This window comes from Musa acuminata, chromosome BXJ1-4, assembly GCF_036884655.1.
Source record: "Musa acuminata AAA Group cultivar baxijiao chromosome BXJ1-4, Cavendish_Baxijiao_AAA, whole genome shotgun sequence".
In the NCBI taxonomy this organism is placed as follows: Eukaryota; Viridiplantae; Streptophyta; class Magnoliopsida; order Zingiberales; family Musaceae; genus Musa; species Musa acuminata.
In genome coordinates, this window is record NC_088330.1 from 41,471,055 (window position 1) to 41,482,917 (window position 11,863).

Here is an 11,863-nt window from a genome sequence, read left to right on the forward strand (position 1 = left end):
ATCCGTTGTCAGATCTCTTCTGACTCTGAAAGACCAGAAGATGCATCAATTGCAAGGCTTTTTTGAAGCATGTGGAAAACAAAGGTCTGAGCTTTGGCAGTATAGCTTTCTTCCGTTTCCTTCAATCATGGAATGTCGTTTCGTCCGAACTGATCTGAAATGGACGGTATGATTCCATCCTAAGCGTGAATCGTGGACTGGTTTGGCATGTCTATTAAAAAAAAAAAGAAGACACTATTTATTTAACATTGGGTTAGGGTTCGATTCACGAGCCTTCTTTTCACGAGTTGCCTATCGTCGTCATACACTTCCTCCGCCTCTTTGGTTTGTTTGTTTCTCTTTCTTCTTTTTCTTCCTATTCGTTTTTATTTTGTTCTTCTCATTTTCTGTGGTACATTATTACTTCCTCGTCTTTTTCCTCTTTCTTCGTTGTTTCTTCTTCCTTCCTCTTTCTCCTTTTTCTTACTACGCCTTCTTATGTTCTTCTAATTTTGTATGCCTTCTTTTTTTTTTCTTATTTTTTTTAGACGATATGCATTCTTATTTTTTTTATTCTCATTTTTTCTAGACGATATGTACCTATGGATCATGTGTCATTGTTATCAACCGACACGTATAGATTCGACTATGGTCGATACCATACGGCAATGTTGCCTTCATTGTTCGAATCACTTTCATGCTTATAATTATGATCCGTGCCAGAGAGAGAGAGAGAGACAGAATTTTCTAGTGAACTCTAGATTCTCTAGAACTTGACCGTGGGATATGTGGATGCCTAATGTAATGTGCAAAGACTGGGTAACATAGATAGCGTTGGGATTTGCTGCGCCTTTGACTTGGAAAAAAGGAGAAATATAAATTGAGAAAAGGCAGAACGATTAGTAGATAAACACCCACCAGAAATGACATTAGATAGGATAAACCACCATGTTTTACAACGACAAGCAGCGACTGCTTTGTCTGGGCCAAAAAGGGTATGGCATATTATATCTTTCTCCAATTGCTTTTCTTTCTGTTTTCTTTCTTATCCTTGATGTTTTGGTATGGAATCCCCCCGACCGGTTAGTTCTAGAGGTACTGGGCTTGGATTCTTTCTCGGTTCTCCTCCCACCACAGCTTGGCGTGCACCTCCCCGAACCTCTCTCGGCTGCACGACCACCAAACCCGTGAGATGCGCAGGGCGTGAGATCGTTCATGTAAACACATGTACTGATGTATGTTTACCTGAATCGGACTCGACGAAGCTCCCGGGTGCCATCGGCGAGCTCGCGGATGGTGATGTACACACCCGGCTCGTCTTGCTCCACCCACTCGGTTATCTCGATATCGCTGGCGTTGCTGACGGAGACGGAGGCCTCGTCTCTGGACGAGGTCGTGGTCCGCGACGCCTCGACCGAAGATGTCTCCCCCTTGATGCCGGAAGCCCCTGCAGTCGATGAGGCGCCGGCGGCGGCGGCGGCAGCAGCAGCAGAGCGAAGGTAGTGCGGGAGGATGTGCTCGGAGGGATCCGGCACCGAGGGAGAGTAGACCCTTTTTCCGGAGGTAGGAGGAGGAGGCGGCGGCGGCGGCGGCGGCGGAGGTCTGTAGTTGTACCGAGTGGTGAGCCGTTCTTTGGCGACGGGAGGCGCGACGGGGCTCTCCCTGGTCGAACCGACCCTCGAGCAGAACGATTCCCTCTGAATACGATGGGTCCCGCATGTGAGTCCCACATATTTTTTGGTCTTTTACCGTGAGCACACTTGAGGCGTAAAGGCGATCTAAATAGCAGTTTGGGGGAAGGGGAGGGGAGGGGAGGGTGAGAAGGAAGGGGTGAGCCACTGACCTCGCCTCCATCGTCGGATCTGGGAGGAGTAGGAAGTGCCTGGCGGTTGAACCGCTGCACGTTGTACAGCTCCATGATCCTGTCGTAGTTCTCTCCCCACCACCTCTGCGCTTGCCACTTGTTGAACATCTCCCGGCTGTCCAAGAAAAAACCACCACCGTCTCAGAGACCCCCGTCACCAATCGAAGCAAGTGATCTAGCCATCGGATAGCGTCAAACCTGAACCGGATTCGCTTGAGATCGTTGCCAGCCCCACCAGGGAGCGAGACAAAGGTTATGTGGACCCCGGGTTCCACCTGGGCCATCCACTCCTTGGGATCGTTGTCGTCTTCCAGCACCACGTCCTCCGACGCCACCATCCCGCCGCCGGGACCGGGAGCCCACTTGGCTCTGCACCTCGCCTCCTCATTGACGCTCATGAAGTCCCATGCGGGAGTCGAGTTCGAGCTCGCGGCGTGCAGCTGACCGTAGCGGCCCCCGATGTCGGAGCCTGCGTCGTCGATGTTGTAGGAGCCGTGCGGCTGATGCCGGACGCTCTTGCTTCTGAACGACGAGCTTCCGCCTTTGCACTGACGATGCGATCCAGAAAACTTCAACACCATGTCCTTTATCTGTGAATTTTGGATCATGGAGTTGAGGTACAGCGGTAGCCATGGACAACCAATAAGTGGTTCGAGGAGAAGATGAACCGATGGTCACGATTTCCACCGTCCATCTGCTCCTTTTTGTTTTGGATATCCATCCAATACCGAACAGGGTTTTTAAAGATTTGATTGGATGATCACTGATCTCAAAGGCTTAAACTATTCGGAAAAGATGCTTAATTACCTCTATCGAGAGTACACAGTAAGTACGAAACCTTCTCATATCATCTTAAAGATTTGATAGGCGATCAGTAATCCTAAAAACCTAAACCATTAGAAAAAATCTAATATATACTTTTTATTTTTTTGGAACTTTGAACGGGTTAATAGTATTATTCAATGGCTAAAGACAGCGATGCCAGGAGCGTGCCTTTTCCTAAAGGTGCACATGAAGTTTGATTACCGAGCCACCCACTAAACATCGTGACCTTACTCTAATCAATTCCTTAAGCACTACACATTAATGATCAAAACCTCACACGGTGTGGCGTGAGTAGAATGGAATAAGTTGGACCTCCACGTTCTGTGGAGATCGCTTATTTGCCAAGTTAAATGGTCACCATAAAGAGCCCATCACCATACAAGTAGCCCCACGGTAGCGGAGTGCAAACTGTGTGGAGGAGGAGGAGGAGGACCACCGCCGTTGCTTCTCCTCCACTTTATTCCTTTCGTGGCGCATACAAGCCTCTCGTCCTTGTTACATCCAACGGACCTCTTTCCATCGGAGAGCTCTTCTTTTAAAAAAGACCCGAACCTATGCACCCCACCCTCGAAAGAGAAGAACAAAACCACACAGTGCGTACAGTGAGCGGGCGAGCCTCAAAAGAAGGCGAAATCACCCTCAAGCCCACTCTTTTTGGACAAACCTCGTCTCTCTCTCTCTCTCTCTCCCTCTCCCTGTCTATGGATCCGCGCGCACTCACTTCACAGCGGCAGTATTAGCCCCCCTGCTGTAGGAAAGAAAGAGACGGTGGGCCTTCCGCTGTCCTATCCCCCTTGACCAACCTTTATCCTATAATTTGGACCGATGGGCTCACAGTTATTTCCGCTGCCCGGACACCCATTAACTCGGGTATCTTTTTATGTGCATCTCTCGTTCTTTCAAGGCAAAGTTGCAGTAGCTAGGCCTCGTAGTAGAAGTGGAGTGACAGCTTTGGTTTGCAGTAGACGGGGTCAGGTCGGTCGTTTTCACTCCTTTGGGTGCTGCCCTCTCCCACAGTTCAAAGACACCGGTGTCAATGCACCTGTCCTAGCGCCAGAACCTCCCTTTCTCAGCCCAGTGCAAATACTATCCTATCTTCTAAACCCACTCGACTAGCGATTTGTGAATGGCGTTGCAATTTGGCCAATAATTAATGCCGAGAATGAAACGAGGAATGCTCACCGAGAGGTAAGCGGAAGGGGGCGGAAGCTGAGACTGACCTGAGAGGTGAGGCTTTTGACGGCCTCTTTGCCGCTCGGGGTGGTCGCCGCACGCGCGGTATCCTCTCCGCCATCTTCCAGATCGTGCTTGGAGCAGGCGATGCAGGCCAGCATCTCGTCCGTGCGTCGTCGTCGTCCTTTCCGATCCTACCACACCTGCAACACGAGAGTCATATTCACCAGACTGCCATTCCCAGGAGACGCCTAACAAAGCTACGTTGCTCTCGGAACACCCCCCGATCCCAATTTAATGATGTCGGGGCGGCTTTTCGGTCTTTTCACAGCTTCTACAGTGAATAAATACCAACGATTTCGCTGACAGGTCCTCGGTTGCCATCCCATATGGTTATTATATAAACTATAGGTTGCTGTTGCAACAGCGTTGAGGAGGAGCCGACTTTAATCGTACAGCCAATGGAATCAAGCGGATAATAACGATGCACGGGAGCGATGCAGGGAGCGGGGGGAAGGTTCTGATGGGAACATAACAGCAGAGGGGTAATTAGTGTGCGCACGCGACATCCGAGGAACGAAGCTTTAATAGGTAACGCTCGAGCAGAGCAGAGCAGAGCAGAGGGGGGGGGGGGGGGGGGCGGAGATGTGGAGGAAGGGACCCAGCATTTTGGAATCTCTCTGTTTTAGCCTATAGCGGCTATGATTTGGTACCTGTGAACCCATCCCCCTCCCCTGTGTCTACACTGTCCCCCACCCCCCTCGCCTCCCTCCTATCTCTCTCAACACATTCCATGGAGACTTGCAGACAACAGAGAGGAGACACACAGGAGAAGATTTGCACGGAGAAAAGTGGCATCAGAAGAAGTTGTTACCATCAATGCCTTTCGTGTGTCTCTCATTTTTCCCTCCCTCGCTTTTCCCCTTTGATATATTGCCAGAGCAACAAAGCTTTCTCAAACGTGAAGAAAAGAAAAAAAAAAAAAAAAAAGGATAAGACGGCAAGTGTTCCAAGTACCTGACCACGTTTTAAATCCGTGTTTCTGCTGCTGTTCCGCTTTCCTTTCCTGCCGGCAATCTGCAATCTGACGACAATCGAAAGAAGACACCTCCGGTTTTTCTTCCTGAAGAAACGAGGGTTGGGATGAACAAGATCATACGGATGCATCTTTAAAGGAGCAATTGAAATTAATGTTCACTTGGAACCAAAGATCATCAGAAAACCACAGTATTCAGATCAACGAAACATCGTGGCTTTTCTTACCAAAATCAGCTCATATTCGCTCCAAGAACTCAACCACGATGCTTCCCGTGATCGTTCCCGACAAGGAAAAGCGATCACCACCCTCTCCAGCTTCTCAATTCCAGCAAGAAGGGAGAAATCACCGCGAGACCGCCGCCAGATGGTGGTGGGCTTCTGGTTCGACTCGAAGAAGAAGAAGGGAGGGCGAGTCGTCTGTTTCCGTCGTGGCTGTTACCCATCCATCCCCAAATCGTCGCAAGAAGAAGCCGCCTGCGGCTATTTGTAGCGCCAAGCGACGCCCGCTATCTTTTCCGTTACCATCACCCTTTCTTTTCATATCCATCTCCGTCGTCGCCCAGCCCGATCCAACCCAACCAAACCCAACCCAACCCACGGACGAAACCATCTCAGCCGTCCATTCTCCGTGTACGAACCCGTTGTGGTCCCGCTGATCGCATCGTACCGCAGAGAACTGATCCATCAAGACAGATCGAGGGCCCACGCAGGGTACGGTACACCGCGGGATCTTTCTCACGTGCCAACGCACGTACCTCGATCTCCGCCGTTGGATCGCTTGATCTCCGGACGCCGTCAGTCGGGTCTGGGCGAGCGGGCATCGCTCTTTTTCGTACGAGCACTAAATAGATTTAAGGAAAAGTAAGTGGGACACATGGAATGGCGGAATCGATGTGTGTGTCTCTAAGATCACCGAGTTTGATTGGAGTCTGCAATGTGACGATCCATATGCAACCCGATGGCCAACAGTTACATTTCCATCTTGGAAAGATATGCTGATCCCCCTCCCAATGTACTTTCGAAGAGAATCGCCCAAGTTTCCACTACAAGGGGAATTCCAATTTCTCTCTTCGGCAGCGTTTCTTAAAGCAAAAGAAAAAAGAGCTCGTTCAACCCTTCAGGAGGACCTGTGTAAGTGGGAAGAAGGAATCCTCGAGGTGAACAAAAAAGAATGCTATGGATGTAAGTCCACTGTAGGTGTGTGTATATAAGCCGGACGCGCACCTCCTTGATCAACGGTCAAGCTAAGGCGATTAAAGACATCATGTCCCGTACTCGCCGCAGCCTTTTCACGGCACGCCACCGGCACCAACCGGCGATGACGCGGGCAGTGGCCGGTGGTGAACCTTTGGGCATTGTTCTCTTTCTCAGAGAGAGAGGGATCGACATTCTGCTGGGTAATGGGATGATGGATTGGGCTGAGCTGTTGTATGCTTTTAAGTCAAGCTTTCATTTATTCCTTCGGCAGAGAAAGAAGGATGAGAAGGAAGAAAAAGGAAAAGAACGGGGAGCTTTGAACGGCGGGACAAATGGAAGGTCTGGTAAAGCGAGAGGTTAAACATAAAGAAACGAAAGGGTGGGTTTGTTCTACATATGCCATGATGATTTTTCGGAGTGATCCAGGCTTTAGTTAAAGGTCTCCTTCGACTTCTTCCAGTCCAAGAAAGGGATAGTCCACATCCCCAGCAAGCTTTCTCTTTTTCCCTTACCATGTCATCTGCTGGGGACGTGACCGGATGATGGTCTCCAAGTAATGAGAAGATTAGATCGTCTAATTATAGGATATACCGTCAATTCCCGTCTTCTCCCCTCCTCAAGATAACCGAGGACCGGCCACCGGCCACGGCTTTCTTATTTCGTCTCTTTGGCGTACGAAAGAGACTTGTGGCAGCGGCGGAGGCTGGTAAGTGGCCGGCTTTGGACGTACGAACGAGCCCGGTGGACGGGTCTTCTGTTACGGTTCGTAATGGAACTGACTAAAGAAGCTCCTCCTTTTCATGTTGATTCGATTTGCTCTCAGTCTTTTGAAACAAAGAAATCTTCCTAATTTGGTTATTGTATTCTTAAATCAGTATAAAATATTTTAAAATTCTATTATATATATATATATATATATTGATTTTTGTTAATTTTTGAGTCAATAATATTTTCGAACGGATTCACCTTATTGACTTTATTTACCAAAAGATTATGATAAATATATATATATATATACCCTTAAATAATCAATTTTTTTGCAGTGAAATGTTGTAAATATATTTTATAGTTATCATGTAAATAGGTTTTAAACAAAATTTCCCATTAATATCTATATTTCTAATATTTTATACAAGTCTTAACATCAAATTCTTTTTTGAAAAAAAGGTCTTTAATTAACCCATGCTATGCTGTGCTGTAATCGCAACATCAGATCACAGCCAACGACTCAATTCTTATTTCTTGATGTAATTACAACACAAGAAAACGGCCACCGACGCAAGTAACAGGAGGTTTAAGACGAACAGAACTCATGACAAGAGGTAGTTGTCGGTGGGGCCCGGTAACTACTTCTTGTTGGCTCCGCCGCTGCCGCCGCCCCGGAGCGATTGCCAGAAGACGGGCCAGTTGCGGCGGGCCTCGTTCCAGCCGAGGAAGGATCCCTCCCGAAGCGGGTCCCAGCTGGCGGAGACGATCCCATAGCTGACACCCAGCAGGGACGCCCCGAAGAAGAAGAAGGAGACGAGGACGGGGACCCAGGAGGGCACGTCCACCTTGGCCACCACCTTGAGGTAGTAGAACAAGGGGAAGAAGAGGAGGCCCAGCGACAGCGGGATTCCGATGGAGACGCCCATCCGCCGCATCATCCTGTTCGTCACCACCTCCGGGATCGTCCCGTCGCCGTCGTCGTCGCCGCCGCCGCCACCGCCTTCGTCGTCTTCATCGTCTTCTTTATCGTCAATCCCCAGTCGCTTCTTCCTCTTCGGGTTCTTGCCGACCATTTGGGGCGACGTGCCGAAGCCTCGCGGGCTATTGAGGGCCGCCGGGGGCCGGAACGGCCGAGGATGGCGGAACCCAGAGGGGGAAAGCGGCGGGGGCTGGAGAGAGCGGGTGGGGTTTTGGACAGGAGCGAGAGGCGTGGGGCGGAGGAAGGCCAGAGAGTCCATCGGGTGCGAGGCGGGGCGGGCAAGCCGAGGTTCAGTTAGGTTTCTGCTCTGTTGTGTGTGGATGACGAAGAGCCTTATCCAACAACGGAAGCCATTTGGGGAGTGAGACATTTAGACCGGGCCGGGCCGGGCCGGGTCGAAACATCGGGATATTGGTGAAACGCGCTTCACTACCCCTCCGGTTATGCAACAGAACCGGGGGGAAACGACGTCTTCTTTCTGTTCGAGCATTTTGTAACGAGGATGCGCTGTTAGCACAACACTAACGGAGGAATCACGAATAGGGCTGCGAAAGAGAGAGAGAGAGAGAGAGAGAGAGAGAGAGAGAGAGAGAGAGATATATATATATATATATATATATATATATATATAACGGTTTAAGAAGAGAGATGTAATGTATCAGTACGCGATATAAAATATCTCCCCCGAGGCAAAACCCTACCTCGTGGGATTTTTGGTTCGTGTCCGCCTCCCGTGCTCTCAGTCCTCTCGTCCACCTCCGTTGCCATGGCTGCCGCCGGCGTCTCCCGATCTGCGATAGCCATACTTCGTCCCGCGCGCTATCTCCTCTTGGGCTCCTCGTCCTCCGCGGCCGCCGCGGCCGCCGTAGCTCACCCATTCGTGGGGCTCCGCGTTCTCCGCCCTTCTCCGGGCTTTCTTCGGCTGGCTTGGGTTGGGGCGGCCTCCCGCATCGGTGCGATCCGGTCCATGGTCCGGCGGGCAGGCGACTCATCCTACTCGCCTCTGAACTCCTCGCGGGGTGGTTCCGGGTTCAGCGACCGCCCGCCGACAGAGATGGCGCCGCTGTTCCCCGGTTGCGACTACGAGCACTGGCTCATCGTCATGGATAAGCCTGGGGGCGAAAGGGCCACCAAGCAGCAGATGATCGATTGCTACGTTCAAACCCTAGCGAAGGTCGTCGGCGGGTAACCATTCATGTTTTAATCTCTGAATCGCCTTCGCTTTCTGCTCCTCCTAGTAAAATCTATGGTTTGGTTGTTCTCAAGAAACTTATTTAGCTTTTCGAATTCATGCAAATTTCTAATTATATCATCTGCATTTTACTTTAATTTTCCGGTATTAGCGAGGAAGAAGCAAAGAAGAAAATTTACAACGTTTCTTGTGAGCGTTACTTTGGATTTGGGTGTGAAATCGATGAGGAGACATCCAACAAGCTCGAAGGTTAATATCATAATCCGTTCTTTGGAATCAATGTCTTTTTTCCCCTGTTTTTCCTAAGAAACTTAACTTTACACAAATGCTTCATTGCTGGCGACAAAGGTGTTAAAGACGAAAGATGGTTAGTTTTGTCTTCTGAAAGTTCATACTTTTCATTTGCATCTGCATCTGTCTGCTGCTAGTAGCTTTTGTCTATGCTTGAAATTGAATTCACTGGTCATGAGTGGTTTCATTCCTTTTTCTATCATAATTTTTGGCATTAAACCATTTTATTCTATTGTACTTTGTATTTGTACCATTCTGATTAATCTCACATCAGAAATGGATAAGATTAAGATTGACTTATAAAGGTACGATGGGTATACTATTGTCAATTTTAGTTTAAGCATTTTGTCCAGTGGTTTGGGTTTAATGAAGTTAACAAGTTAACTTATCAATCTCGGATCATAACATTTGGTATCAGAGATGATATACTATTGAGGCATGATGAGGGGTTCGAGTAGAAAAATACTACCCGTAGATAGAGTAAGAGGATTTGTCACGGCATGGATCCACCACTGGGTTATGACTCACATGCATTATGCTAGGGTTTGATATGGGCTATGATGGGCCTTGATGAAGACGTCAAGTTCTCAAATGGGGGAGATTGTAACATGTTGGGCCTTGATGAGGACGTCAAGCCCTTAAATGGGAGAGATTGTAACATGTTGGGCCTTGACGAGGACGTTAAGCCCTTAAATGGGAGAGATTGTAACACCATGATTAGTCCCACATCGGAAGCAGACAAGATTAAAATTGACTCATAAGGGTCTAATGGGTGTACTATTGTTACTTTCAACTCAAGCATTTTTTTTAGTGGTTTGAATTCAATGAAGTTAAGAGGCCAGCTAGCTCATCAGTTCTAGGTCGTGATAGTATCTCACTGTTGGAAGTTGCATTTCCTATTTTCCTTTGGTTGTTTGAGTTGAGAATTAAGATATGAACACTTGGAAGCTTGTGCCATTATTTGTGTTACCTCATTTTAGGTAATATGATCTGCAATGGCTGTTTCTGCTTATGGCAGGTCTTCCTGGTGTTCTGTTTGTACTTCCGGATTCCTATGTTGATGCTGAGAACAAGGACTACGGAGGTAAGCTTACTAGTTTCTTGAGAGTGCTTCTTATTTGTTCTCTTAATTAGGCTTGAATCTCATTATTATGCTAACCACATCTTTTTTACTAGGCTGCTTTTCTTATTTGCTTGTGTAAGATTGTAGTTTTTTTCTTATTGGTATGTTGTTTCTTTAGCCGATATTTGTCAAACAGATATATAGGCACATCTTCATTTCTGTTATTCCTATGATGCACATGCTTTCAGATCATTCCAAAGTGAATTGAATGCTATCCTCTAGCTGCTCTGCTTATATCATGTCTTTGATGGGAGAATTCAAACAACAGTTTGATATGCGTAGTGTGTTGGCAAACTTTAATGGTTTTATGAGGTAATGTTTTGCTTCAGATTTTAATGAACCTAATGACAGTGGATCATATGATGCCACTTGCAAAATGCCTCAATTGTATGCATGAATATTGTCTGTTTAGGCAGTGTAGTTCTTTTCAATAACCAGTAGAATGCTGTTTTGAGTATATTTAATTACTTTGCTACGATGGCTATTTGCGCATGACACAAGTTATGATGACCTCCCAATGTTTTTTTATTTTTTTAAATAGAACTGGCTATAAATCTCTATTACGGTTGTGGTGATCTGTAAATTCTTTTGTCTCTGTAAGTAGTTATTAGAACTCATGGCCGTGATGATGCATCAATAATATTCTGAAAGCACTCTCTCCTAACAGTTAAAATATGCAACTGTAAATGTTATCTTTTGCCGCTCTTGATGCAAGACTAGAATTGAAAATGGCTCTGCTTATTCTGCATTATGGTGTTGAACGGGCGCATGGCAGCCAACCTGTTTACGTTCAGCATTCTTGTGTTACAGAGAACAATATGCGATTCACACTCGATATGTTTGTTGAAATTGCAGCTGAGTTATTTGCGAATGGAGAAATAGTTCAAAGACCTCCAGAGAGGCAGAGGAGGATCGATGCAGCGACCACCCAAAGAAACGATAGAGATAGACCCAGATATAACGACAGGACTCGTTATGTCAGGCGAAGGGAGAGCCAACGATGAGCTGGTGGTCTTTTCTGGTAGGTATTAGGCTGGGCAAACAGTTGGAACTTAAACAAGCAATTTTCTGCTCATCTATTGTTGTGTGAGATACAAAACCATGTGATAACTTGAGCCGTGAATTGCTTCTCGGTTTGTTTCGCAGTCATCGTACGCTGATGTTACTTGGGGTACTTTGAACTTTCATGCCTGTGAGTTATTTCACTGGCACTTTCGTATTTTGAACTTTTTCCTTGTTATATCGCAAATGCTACATTCCTGCTGTGTTCTTGGCTTGTACTCGAATCAGTTAAAGATCATTGTGATCATATAATACAACAAGCTTGGTTTGAGTAACATTGCCTAAAGTTGTCTTCATTGATGTGCTTTATAGGTAACATATACTTCTAATATACTGCTAGTAGAAGAAAATTCACTGGAAATAGCGGCTTTATATGAACGACGAGATGCCGTAATTTGCACAGTTTGTGCACTCGACTGTGTACGCCAAGCA

General features: G+C 47.3%; 3 protein-coding genes across 5 annotated transcripts; 1 reads left to right on the forward strand and 2 right to left on the reverse strand.

The window, feature by feature from the left end:
• Positions 1-878: 878 nt before the first annotated feature.
• LOC135671244 (protein BREVIS RADIX-like) lies at positions 879-5,344 on the reverse strand. 3 transcript variants are annotated; one of them, XM_065179261.1, is made up of 7 exons: positions 5,105-5,344; positions 4,864-4,964; positions 3,889-4,044; positions 2,042-2,433; positions 1,823-1,958; positions 1,225-1,676; positions 879-1,147 (listed from the first exon to the last, which is right to left on the reverse strand). In XM_065179261.1, exons 3-7 carry the CDS (start codon positions 4,000-4,002, stop codon positions 1,069-1,071), a joined length of 1,173 nt encoding a protein of 390 aa, XP_065035333.1. In that variant the 5' UTR covers positions 4,003-4,044; positions 4,864-4,964; positions 5,105-5,344; the 3' UTR covers positions 879-1,068. The 3 variants fall into 3 exon arrangements, with proteins under 3 accessions (XP_065035333.1, XP_065035325.1, XP_065035341.1); XM_065179253.1 differs by having other exon boundaries at positions 4,859-4,964; positions 5,105-5,343; XM_065179269.1 differs by lacking the exons at positions 4,864-4,964; positions 5,105-5,344 and adding an exon at positions 4,193-4,427.
• A 1,946-nt stretch (positions 5,345-7,290) lies between these two features.
• LOC135671261 (protein PAM68, chloroplastic-like) lies at positions 7,291-8,100 on the reverse strand. Its single transcript, XM_065179290.1, has one exon. The coding sequence runs from the start codon at positions 8,020-8,022 to the stop codon at positions 7,423-7,425; it is 600 nt and encodes a 199-aa protein (XP_065035362.1). The 5' UTR covers positions 8,023-8,100; the 3' UTR covers positions 7,291-7,422.
• Positions 8,101-8,417: 317 nt separating this feature from the next.
• LOC103982560 (multiple organellar RNA editing factor 5, chloroplastic/mitochondrial) lies at positions 8,418-11,706 on the forward strand. Its single transcript, XM_009399523.3, has 4 exons — positions 8,418-8,948; positions 9,107-9,204; positions 10,265-10,330; positions 11,225-11,706. The coding sequence occupies exons 1-4, from the start codon at positions 8,530-8,532 to the stop codon at positions 11,371-11,373; spliced, it is 732 nt and encodes a 243-aa protein (XP_009397798.1). The 5' UTR covers positions 8,418-8,529; the 3' UTR covers positions 11,374-11,706.
• Positions 11,707-11,863: the final 157 nt, after the last annotated feature.